Source organism: Gymnoscopelus braueri, assembly GCF_963280865.1.
Source record: "Gymnoscopelus braueri genome assembly, chromosome: 13".
Lineage (NCBI taxonomy): Eukaryota > Metazoa > Chordata > Actinopteri > Myctophiformes > Myctophidae > Gymnoscopelus > Gymnoscopelus braueri.
This window is the reverse complement of record NC_137615.1, coordinates 38,306,445-38,318,944: the sequence shown is the minus strand read 5'-3', so window position 1 is coordinate 38,318,944 and position 12,500 is coordinate 38,306,445. Positions and strand designations below refer to the sequence as shown.

The following is a 12,500-nucleotide window of genomic DNA, read 5'->3' as shown; positions in this document are numbered from 1 at the left end:
ATAAGCCAGCAGAGCACCTTGTGATATCACTCCTCACAGGCTCCACTAAGTAGCTGTTTACACTAAAACATTTATCTGCAACAATATAAAAATCTTGAGGGGAGGATTATAAATAACACACTAATCTTACAAGAAAGATCCTATTGCAATTTATTTATTTATTTTTTAACGAATGGGTTCCCAGATCGATAACACACTGACTGCGTTACCGTTACCGAGATTACAATTACCCATTTAAATCTGGAGTATTCATTTATCTCTGAGAATGTAAAAGCACCCAGAGCTAAATGAAGACTCCAAATGTCATTGTGTACCTCCCTCTGTCTTTCCCCATCTACTTGTCTAGTCTTCCAGTGTTTCGTCTAATAAGAGGACAGAGCTGCTGTCTTATTGGAATGCTGCACAGTGCAGTTACCACTCATACACACCAGGGAGAGCCATGACCTTGCCTGACCTCTCAGGGTGGGCGACATCGCTTAGTCTGTACCCTCTCCAAACTTCTTCCCCCAAGTCAATTTAAAATGAGGCCTCTCAGAATGCAAACTAGCTTTGATTAGCTTACACAGTAAAATCCTCAGCGTTCATTTATACATGTTTCAACTGAGAGAGTATACTCTCAAAGATAAATGACCACTCAGGATTTTAGAGTGAGGTCTCTCATGTATTATAATGAACTGTGGAGGGCCCTATGTCCTACTCTGACACTGTATGGACATTTAAGTGCAGGGATAACCTAATAAACCATTACATCAGCCAATATGCTGGAGCTGTGTGTGAGATGATGTTAGTGTGTGTGTGTGTGTGTGTGTGTGTGTGTGTGTGTGTGTGTGTGTGTGTGTGTGTGTGTGTGTGCGTGCGTGCGTGCGTGCGTGCGTGCGTGCGTGCGTGCGTGCGTGCGTGCGTGCGTGCGTGCGTGCGTGCGTGCGTGCCTGAGTGCCTGAGTGCGTGTGTGCAATCTCTCTGGTACCTTCCTCCGTGCACCAATGAAAACGTCCCCTGCCAGCCTGTGCCAGCTCTCTCAGAGCCCCTGCTGTTTTCTGAAGGTCGGTGTAACCAAGGGAAGGGTGTTGGTCTTTCTCTTGGTTGGTGAACAGACACACATGCAGACGCAGGCGTTCACGACTGCAGGACTCAGACGCGTATGAACATAGCTCACCCTGAAAAGCGGATGTCATAGATGTTCAGGAAAGGAGCTTGGAATGATAGTGAGCAAAATGCAATCTCTGATGGTCAACTGGAGACATAAACTATTATTGTCAACGGAAAAAATATACTTTTTCCCGTTGAAAATGCATCATTTTTGCAGAGAGACAGAAGCATAGTCTTTATACTCAATCCCAGTTTCTCTCCTGTGTGGCCTGGAGCTTTATTAATGATGTGTGCAGTATACTGTGTGTGATTCCTCAAAGTAAAAGATGAATCGTTTCAGACAGCAGGGGGTGCCAGACAACAGTAAATTGGCTTCACAATTCCCCTACTGCAGATTATCCCTTTGCTCTTCCCATGAGAACCATTTGAAAGCCATTTATTTATTGTATTTTTGTTGTCTTCTCTTACTCATGGCCACAGTCAGCCTGCGTCAGGCTGTGAGTATATCGTCGCTGTTGGGCAGAAACCTTCATAAATAAATCATATACTTTATACTTCATTGTATGACAGTGTCACATAAAAATTGCAAAAATAACAGATCTACAACCTCACATTACATTACAATGTGACAAAACAAAATTACGCCTTTGAACATTTTTGCCTATAATGACATGCCCAAAATAGGGAGGCCAAATTGAAAACGGTTCAGTCTGTCTGTGGGTTTTTAACCACCATATTTAACCAATATAAAGTATTAACAAGAGCCTGTGACCAAATAATAACTACATTGGATTCACTGGAACACAGGTTCTTTCTTCTTTATTTTTTTTTTATTGTTTTTTGTCCACCTGACAGCGACGACAGACATAATCATTTGTGTGTTGTGACTGACCGGTCAGTTTCTCACCATTTCTTGGACAGGCAGCCCGCTGGTGAAGAGGTAGACACCCTGTGTGAGATGATCAGAGGATGTACCAGATCCACTGTTGTCATGAAGGGTCCCAGCTAGTGCCTGTCTCAGACCATCCAGAGTGGTCCTGTTGCCTGAATACTGGACGCTCTGGAACCATCTGGAGAGACATGTTGAAATAAGGTCCACATTGGAGGTAATGGAGGTATCAGGTGCCACTGATAAACTACATCAGTCCAATGCTTGTTGGCTAATAATGTAATAATTAATATAATATTAGACTGAAGCTAATTCGATTAATCCCATGACAAAACAGCAACTAATAAGAACAAAAATGTATTATTTATATTCCTACACAACGGTAAGAGTAATATACACACACACACACACACACACACACACGCACACACACACGCACATACCGTACATGTACAACTGCAAACTCTGTTCAAAAGTTTTATTCGAGTATCATTTTTGACGGCAGATGGTTTTTTAAAGTTGTGCGCTGTGCGCTTTGACTAGGCAGCATGTGAACACCGGTCTCTCTGACAGCTGAGGGCTGTGCCAGAGCAGATCTGACGTTGATACAGAGAAGGAAAGAGGGAGAAGGAGAGAAGAGCTCTCAAAAGCAGACACCTGACAGAATCACACAGCAGCCATAGCCACATGCGCACACAGACTCCAGACGGCCTTACTGCCAAGCATCTCCAAGGTTTTCTGGGGTAGGGGGAGCCATCCTTTCTCTCCACATTGTTACGCTGGAACCAAACCTGTCACAATGATGGAACGCAGCACAATGGAGAAGCGTCAAGATTGACGACCAAGATCTCAAAGGCACGCCCGAACATCAAAGGAGAGTGCAGAGAAAAACAAACAAAAACAATTGATTCTTTTATGAGAGATGAAAAGTAAAACAGTGCAATTCAATTTTGGGTATACACATGAATGATCTATTGTTTCTAGGACAGCATCTGACTGTCAAGGGATGCGAGATGCAAATAAAACAAAGAGGCAGAATGACGGTGGAACAGATGGCATCTGGAAAACGGAGCTGTTCACTGTTGAAGCGTGCTAAACAACTGAAACATTAAGAAACCCTACAATTATTGGTAGATGAGTGTGAAAACAAATTTGTGCACATCATATTATTCAGTGATACTTTGAGTTATACCAGTGCATTGTTTTTAAACTTTTTCTTTTGTTCTTCTTTTTTTTATTTATTTTATTTAAGGCTTTTAGGCCATTTCGGCTTTATTTCGATAAGAGAGTGCAGAAAGAATCTGAGGGGGGAAGATGTGCAACACATGGCTTCTGCTGGAAACTACAGTAGGGATGTAGCAACCATACCGTAGGCGCATTATCCATTCATCCACCGGTGTACCAAAAATATGTTATGTTCTCAAACTTTTTCATTTTATGGACCCCCTTGTAAGGAGTTACAGTACAGACCTGAAAAGGTCCATTTGGAAACGCTACAAGGCCCTGGACCCCACTTTGTGAACCACTGGTCTAGATATTCTGCAACACGGTCACATGCAACAATACAGTTCATGCAATAATTCCATCAGGAAATCACTATAGTTGTGTATGGGATCTGTAAATATCCCTCCATCAATAATAAACCTATACTTGTTTTTAATATCCCTAGGGTAAATTGTGAGGCTGCCACATAACTTTGACGTCTGCAGGTTTACTATACTTGTTGAAGTGAGTAAAGTGGTTTAGACATCTCATATCACATTGTTGTTGTTGTTGTTGTTGTTGTTGTTGTTCGTGATGACGTAAATTAGTCATCTCATGTTGTTGATGTCCGTTTTGGTGTTGTTATTGTTGAAGGTGATTAGTCCTCTCATGTCATGGCAATTTTGGGAAAAGGCTCTCTGAGGTCATGCTTTCAAAGAGCAGCTAGGGATGGTGATGCAATGAGGGGATTTTAAGCTAAATCAATTAGAGTGACGTTACGCACAACCTAACCAGATCACGCTTGATGAAGCGGGGCGGAGGGGATGTGAAGCAAGCAAGGCTTCAATTATCCTTCATCGAGCAAGATGAGGTTTTAACTGTTTTATAGACACAGGATCTACAATTAGACACACTGTGTGTGTGTGTGTGTGTGTGTGTGTGTGTGTGTGTGTGTGTGTGTGTGTGTGTGTGTGTGTGTGTGTGTGTGTGTGTGTGTGTGTGTGTGTGTGTGTGTGTGTGTGTGTGTGTGTGTGTGTGTGTGTGTGTGTGTGTGTGTGTGTGTGTGTGTGTGTGTGTGTATGTGTCTGTGTGTGTGTGTGTGTGTGTGTGTGTGTGTGTGTGTGTGTGTGTTGCTTACGTGATAATGTTGAAACTGTGTTTGTTGGACAGTTGCTCTTCCAGTAGTCTCCTGAGGAACAGGTCAATTGGTAGAGAAAGGCTAGAGCTCATCAATGACATATCAACCACTATCTGGACCCTATGGAAATAGAGATATAGAGAGAGGAAGACAGGATGAAGGGGAAGCAAGACAGGAAGGGTGGCTAGATGGATGGATGGATGGATGGATAGATACAGTAGATAGAAGCCTCTGGCTTCTATTCTACACTACCTCTTCTCGCACACTGCACCCCAGATCTGCCTGCTTCCACAGCTCAGCCACTGCACCCTCCTCTCCAACACACACACCACTGCCTGGAGCTGCTTCTGAAGAGAGAGACAGGGAAAGAGAGAGAGAGAGAGATATGGAGGAGGGACAGGTGATAGAAAATGAGAGTGGAAGGAAACAAAAGGTACGGTGAATGAGCGTTACGGGGGTGAGGAACAAAACAAAACAATCCAGGTGATGGGGACACGTCACGGTCGTTCGTTCGTTCATACACACACACACACCTGGTAGTTAAAAATACACGGCAGGTCCACGTGAAGATTCTTCACTGTTCCGTCATGCCATTCAAACTGCACCATGGCTTTCTGGGTAGGCGGCCAAAGACGAAAGGATGAAAAAGTGTCACTTGTCAATGTGCTGGGTTAGGATATGATTATTACGAAAGAACAGAACCTGCACACTATGTCGGCCAGACACTGTATGGTATCTCTAAAATATCAGGGGATTGAACATGTAAAATGTCCCAGACAAGGATGAGACATTCGTAGACTGTTGTTACAGTACAAATCCCTTTGGGTTTATACATTGGACAAGTCTACAAAAGGCATGAAGGCATGAATAAGGATCACCTCTATACAGTTCAATTTTTCACTATAAGCTATGCCCGGTTATCTGAATCTAGTTGAAGTAGATTAAGCTAATCATGTTTTTCACTTGTGCCTCATAAATCCATATAAATGTATAGCACTGTATTTGTAATTTGACTGTGAGATGTACAGTATTATGACTCCATAGTGTACGTCCACCCATTAATGACGTGACCTGTAGGTTTCTATTCATGTGGGTGTGACACAATTCTCAAATTTGTGCACATATACCTATATACATACTTTGGCAAGTTTGACCTGACGAAGAGGCAAGGTTTGAAAACGTTGTCTATATTTATCACTGGAACATATGAGAGTGCGGTTCAAAACATTAGGACAAATAAATAAATAGCATTTAGCAGAGTTTTTTTCCTTTGTAATCTTGTCAGACCAAATAAATATAAATAATAAATGTTTGTGTCATCATCAGCAACCGATTTCTCTTCCCCATCCATCTGTTAATTATGTTGGTTTCTTGAAAGTGGTTCGAAGCAGAGAGCACAGCAGATGAAAAAAAGTTCAAACAATATCAAACAATAATAACCCTATCCCTAAATGTTATTATCACCAATTTCCCCTGTCCCTAAATAGAAATGGTGTTTGCAGTGCCGACAGGCATATAAATAAAGGAACCTTTACAAACAAAGATAAAAGTAAAAGTGTAGAGCAGGTATACTGAAGGTGCTCAGTCAGTAAAACATCAGATGAGTGGAAATGGCAGTGCTTCAAAAATATACTGGTTGCTTTATGCCTAATCATTTTACTCGTAACCATGGTTCTCTGAAATTTTAGACTTTGAAGGACTATGCAGAACACCTTTTGTTTTTATGCAGTGTCGCTCTGTGAAAATAGCTGATCTACAAACTCACAACGTGTTGCATCACAACACAATGTTTCTATAATGTTTCTATATTTGCCTATTGAGCATGAAGACACCATTCAAAGTAATATGACGACAGAAAAGAACAGGGCTGCGTCCATTGAGTGGTTAAAAGAGGCTGTACCATGTTTTTATGATGCTCAAATGAAGGCTCTAGGCTGAAATGCATTAGCATGATGTAGCAAAATATAATAAAATAAGTGAATCTCAGCTAAAGTCTTTCAAATAGCCGATCTACTAGCTCACAACGCGTCGCTTTGCGACGCGTTGTGAGCTTGTAGATCGGCTATTTTCAAACAGACTATTTCTACCATAGGGTATTGATACTTTTACTTAAAGGGGGAGGGGGTGCGGGATGTGTGTTTGTTTTATGTGGTCTTTTGTATAATGCTATACCTATGTGTGTTTTTTCACATTCATAAAGTCAGTTAAATCTGAAAACTATGATACACATTAGAAAAATATTTTATATGCCATATGCCATTTCAATACAACCAATCGCCAATATACCTCAACAACCAACCAATAAAAAACAAGTGTCCAGCAAGCTCGCTGTATTAGTTTTTTTACCTGGCCTGAGGAATTTCTGAATATTAAAAAAAAGATAGGTGGTTAAAACGCACAACTGAAAACAAGGACAAAGAATGTTTTGTGCTGGTTAAGGGGGCACTCAGCTGAAATAATATTGTTGCAGGGGTGCACTGGTAAATAATGTTGAGAACCACTCAGCCGCGGTAGCAAGAGGCCAAACACCATCTGGGGTGTTTATTTTATATTATAAAATTGAAATCTGGCTGGTAAAATATTGAAAGCAGTGGAATAAATCTGTTCCTGTGGTGAGTGAACAAAAAACGTTTTCATTTGTTTCCTGCCTGCTCACAGCTGATTGGAGAAGAACATAGCCAGTAACTCACTGGGAGAAGAAAACTGACATTGACGGGGATGATTGCTGTGATGTTTCAAGAAGAGATAAGAGAGGAAGAACAAAGAGGAGAACAGAAATCACATCTGATGGTACCTCGTGGACTGTGGACGTGACTGTTTTGTTGAGAATGGGCACAAACTGTTCCACGGGGGAGTAAGCATTAGGAGACAGAACTTGGTACAGTCCTAGTCTCTTAGCTAGGGCACAGAGAGAATGAAAAATATGATGTGAAAAACAATGCAACAGTGTCTTATATTGTCTGTCTGTCTGTCTGTCTGTCTGTCTGTCTGTCTGTCTGTCTGTCTATCTACCTTCCTTTCTCCCTACCAATCAATCAGTTAATCAATACATTTGCATATCAATAAATTAGCATTTCTATATTTCCTAAGCAATAACAATCTTCACACTGTATTATACTTATTATACTTCATATAATATTCACATTGTTCTATTGGTCTAGTTCAGTGATTTGCTAACATAGTCAGTTTCTTTAATCTCCACAGTCAGTGTTTTTTTTTATATACTGTGCAGTATATTCATATGGCTGAAAAGCAACGTGTGCAGCGAACCTGAACAAGATTTTAGCAGAATTCGACAAATAACGTTTTCCCCCAAGCCTGTTCTCGTTAAGCCCCAGAGGCATGCAGGGAATCAATACTTGGCAGTTTACCTTTCAATCCATTGCTACGGAGCCAATCTGCTGAGCAGATATCTTGGACACCTGATGGCTTTATATTCAGGAGACAGCTACGATTGGCTGGCTCGGGGCACGGGAGCAGCAGTGAAAGGTCTTCAAGCTCTGCAGAAATCTGCAGCTGGCGAACAAGAAGTTGAAATAAAACTAACAGTTGTGTCCCATGCACAGTCAAATCCTCAACGTTGACTTAACCTCTGAGAGAGTGTCGAAACATCGTTCCGTGTTAAACAGTGATCCTTTTTACGGAAATCCTTCCAAAACATTTCTAAAGAATAGAGAAAATAGCAGATCTACAAGTTCACTGGTAGATCTGGTATTTTGGCTATTCCTCGTATAACAAAGTATGTACGTAGGTCTTAAGTGGTTAAATTAATGCAGAGTAGATTAATGCAGAGGATTACAGCAGGAGGGGTGTAAATGTTAATGCTTAGCAAAATGGTGAGTGTGTTGAGAGAGAGAGAGAGAGAGAGAGAGAGAGAGAGAGAGAGAGAGAGAGAGAGAGAGAGAGAGAGAGAGAGAGAGAGAGAGAGAGAGAACAGTCACCTCCTCATCTGTGTCAGAGACTGTCATGTCCTCCAGGACTGTCATCATGTCCTCCAGATGTCCCTGACGCAGGGCCTCGGTCTGGCTCAGCAGGTCCCTAGCAACCTGGATCTCCTGCCGCAGCACACTGACATCTGTACTGTCATCTACTACACACTGACACACACACACACACACACACACACACACACACACACACACACACAAACACCCGCACACAGATTAATCGGCTGTTTTGGTCTTAGTTGACTAAGACTGTCAGTTAATTACTATTTTTTTTGCTTTTTTTTTCAATGCTGAATGACATTTCTTTTGAAAAAATACGAGCAACTCTAAATATAATTATTAATTCTACCAGTCTATAGTCCATTAGCCAGTGGCCATTGTGCAATCAACATAATAATGTTCAGTTCTCAACGTCACCAACAGAAAAAGGGCTGGTCTCTGCATGATTGTAATGTAATACTTTTAATAATTAATTGTAATTTTATTTGTTGATGAAGTCGGATAATAGATTAGTCGACACATTCCTCCGACTATTAGTCAACTAAGAATGTATTTGTCTGCCCCCAAGAGGGCAGACAAAGATGAGAGGATATGTTCAACATTCTTTTAACACATGCCACATACGCATACATTATGCGCGTGCACGTGCACACACAACTATGGTATTTACCAGTGAAGCAGTGACGATGTGGTAACGGCCATGGGTCACGTCAGCGAGTCTCTTTACAGTGCTCTATTTGAAACAGAACCACAGTAAATCATTCATAGAAAGCTAACCTAAACTAATCTAAAATCATGGCTGACCTCAAATTACAACTGCTGCTGGAGCCTTTTACCGTTATGTAATGTAATGTATGTATTGTACGTCTTTACTGATGATTACAATGGCCCACAATGGAAACAAGCCCACCAGGGCTTTTTGTGTTATCTTTTTAACAACTTTTGACTGCACTACATCATGTACTGTTAACAATCTTGTTAATAAAGTATTCAATCAGTCAAGCAGTGGATACAATATTTTCATTGCGTGCAACCATTTCTTCTGCAGAGGCTAGTCATCTATAAGAGGATGTCTGTGTGTCTGACTTTGTGTGTTTGTCTGGAGCTAATCTTCGCAAACTGCTGGACCCATCAATGCCAACTCTCTTGTGCACACAGGCAGTAGGCTAACTTTTTCTCATGCATTATACTTTTTGAAATATTTAACATGAATTTCATCATGGAATTCATAGGTCATAGATCTATCATAGTCTTAGACGACTAATGTAATACATTACAGGCTGGCCACATGAGTCTGAGATCCATATCCCAGCCACGTCGTTCCCATGTGGATCCTGAGATTCACATGATTCAAATGTTTATTTTTGTTTCCACTCACAGTGGCACTGCTGCTGCAGTAAGACACCACATGGACTGACAAATCCTGTCCCAGCATGCACTGCTCCGCGTACTCGGCGATGGCGTCTGGTGTCTGCTCAGTCCTGGAGGTGGAGAAAGACGTGCGATTGACCAGACATGGATGGAAAGAGTAAGGAAGGAAGAAAGGAAACATGGTTGTATGCAAAGGTGGCCATTGTTATCTAAATCAGTCGATTGTTGGTAGCTACGAAGGTTATGAGCTAAAAACGCAGGTTACGCATGAGAAAGCATTTTGTACAAGGAGGCCAGATAGATCTTGACCTGGATCCCAGGATGATGACCAAGGAGTCAAGCTGAGAGCGTCCCAGCTCCAGACCTCTCTGAAGGGCCTGGAGTAGGTTGCAGTTTCCCATGGGTCTCAGCTCTCTAACCCAGCCATGGGCCTCTTGTAGTCTGAGGGAAGACAAATGGTAGACAAGGCCACAGACCAAGCAGTAGGATAAAATATGCAGAAACTGGATAGTCAAAGGGATACATTCAATATAAAGCTCATTATGCGGTTTGCTGCGAGAGACATTTTGATGGACTGAACGTTCATGTAATCCTTGCAAAGCAATATCACGATTTACACAACAGACAATCACTTGGACTCGGATAGTCTATTTTTATCTCCTTTTTTTGGCACTGATATTTACTACAGAAAGAACACAGTAGCTGTTTCTGTTTTTTCCCACATTTAGCTGTGTGTGTGTGTGTGTGTGTGTGTGTGTGTGTGTGTGTGTGTGTGTGTGTGTGTGTGTGTGTGTGTGTGTGTGTGTGTGTGTGTGTGTGTGTGTGTGTGTGTGTGTGTGTGTGTGTGTGTGTGTGTGTGTGTGTGTGTGTGTGTGTGTGTGTGTGTGTGTGTGTGTGTGTGTGTGTGTGTGTGTGTGTGTGTGTGTGTGTGTGTGTGTGTGTGTGTGTGTGTGACTGTGTGCGTGTGTGCATGTGTTCTGTGTCTCTCTGTCTCTCTTCACACAGGCACAAAGTGTTCTCAAATGTGCCCACACATTCCCCAGTGACTCATCTAAAATAACACAAGAGGCATATCAAAATAGACATTAATACCCTAATAAAAATAAACCAAGGGCCGTAGCAGAAATAAACACTGGCCTGCACGCTGCTCTGTGGGTCGTGAGACTACAACGCCTGCAGCCTCCCCTCCAGCTCCTACTGGTAGATCAACATTCAGAGTCCATGGACATCAACAAAGAACGTCAGCTAAAGTGACTAGAAGCCTCTTAAGGATATCATAAGACCGTCTGATGAATAATAGGGGCTTTCATCGTGACATAACACTTAAAGGGATATGTGTCAGCAATAATATCCGGAGAGTGATGAATGACACAACTTTTAGTGGGCTTTTGTGACGGATTGAACGCATGTGATAAAGGCACAAAGCTAGGCAAGGAAAGAAAGCACACTGTGGACTTTCTTTTTTGAAAGAGTCCACTGTTTGAAGGCTATGTTCCATTACGCAGCCAAACCACTTAGAACACGTCGCCAAAATCGTTGTTTTGGAGAGCATTTCTGAGGGATTAGCAAGTGAGTACTAACTTTGTGTACGTTTTGTGCTGTGACCACAAGTACCTTGTTATTGTTAACCCACCGATGCAGGTGTAGGGTGTTATGTTTACATTTGTCACAACTTATCATTTTTGTGATGATCACTTCAAACCAAACAACAACATAACATTCTGTATTTTTTAGGACAAATCAAAGCCTGGTACTATAATGTTGCATAGGATGATTGGGATAGAGAGAGACCTTTGACCTCATTTGAATGGTGACCTGTTGGTCTCACCTGGAGGCATTGATGTCCTTGGGACTGTCCCACAGGCTGCTGTGGTCTGAGCCAAAGGACATCAGGTAAAGCTGCTTTTTGGTGCTGAGCTGCTCCTCTATAAGGCACTGGGACACACGCACGCACGCACGTACACACGCACACACGCACACACACACACAAACACACACACACGCGCGCACACACCATTGGCACAAATAACCTTAGCTACTAAGAACAGTATAGTAGCTAATGAAGTTGTGTTAGGTTAGGGTTCGTGACACCCTGCCACTGACCTGAAGGTTCCTCTGTAGCTCCTGCAGTCTGACTTCGGTAGAGCTACAGTTAGCATCAGAGCTGTCAATAATCAGTCCCACTCTGGAACCTTGGATCACTCCAAATACCTGATTCAAACAGAAGAATCTGCGTTGGAATGGAATCACTACTTCGGTTCCTGAATAACACATCACAGAAGCAACAGATAAAGATGAAGGACAAGATTTGGACTTATATTATGCCCAAGTAGCAATACTGTACAACCCAAATTCTACCTAAGTTCAACATTAAAGGGATAGTTCACCCAAAACTTCTTCTTTTTTTTGTCACATTCCTAAGCCAATAATTTCATGACCAGCGGACCGGTAGGCAGCGGTTCCGGTAGGAGACACAAAGGAGACTCTTTGTGTCTCCTACCGGAACCGCTGCCGGTCATCAAATTATTGGATTAGGAATGCGAAGAATTAACAAATGTATTATGATCACATGGGGGCATGAGGCCATGTCGGAATGGAATTAACGTAGCATACTTTAAGTTCTTATTTATTGGTATCACTTTTAAATATTATCAATGTTATATTATTATCAAAATCGTTGTGTTTTGCCAATTATTTGGGGGCCTACTTGCAATACCCTTACGGACCACCATTTGGCCCCGGTCCACAGGTTGAGAACCAGTGTACTACTGTACCTTCCTGCTCCCTTGGTTGAGCCATCGTATTCTGCCATGGTACAATTCAATCATCCTGTGTGACACAGTCCAGAGAACATCATTTCAGA

At 42.0% G+C, this 12,500-nt stretch overlaps 1 protein-coding gene across 1 annotated transcript in view; it reads right to left on the bottom strand.

Annotated features, from left to right (window-relative positions):
• vwa3a (von Willebrand factor A domain containing 3A) overlaps positions 1-12,500 on the bottom strand; it is a gene marked incomplete at its 5' end in the record, with an annotated part of 24,380 nt that overhangs the window by 9,560 nt on the left and 2,320 nt on the right. The window contains 15 exons of the mRNA XM_080448301.1: positions 968-1,157; positions 1,997-2,159; positions 2,695-2,769; positions 4,320-4,439; positions 4,572-4,666; positions 4,853-4,933; positions 7,114-7,217; positions 7,691-7,835; positions 8,261-8,416; positions 8,937-8,999; positions 9,645-9,747; positions 9,947-10,078; positions 11,466-11,572; positions 11,741-11,848; positions 12,412-12,466. Of these exons, the coding sequence (XP_080304427.1) occupies positions 968-1,157; positions 1,997-2,159; positions 2,695-2,769; positions 4,320-4,439; positions 4,572-4,666; positions 4,853-4,933; positions 7,114-7,217; positions 7,691-7,835; positions 8,261-8,416; positions 8,937-8,999; positions 9,645-9,747; positions 9,947-10,078; positions 11,466-11,572; positions 11,741-11,848; positions 12,412-12,466 (1,697 nt within the window). The remainder of the gene's footprint in view (positions 1-967; positions 1,158-1,996; positions 2,160-2,694; positions 2,770-4,319; positions 4,440-4,571; positions 4,667-4,852; positions 4,934-7,113; positions 7,218-7,690; positions 7,836-8,260; positions 8,417-8,936; positions 9,000-9,644; positions 9,748-9,946; positions 10,079-11,465; positions 11,573-11,740; positions 11,849-12,411; positions 12,467-12,500) is intronic.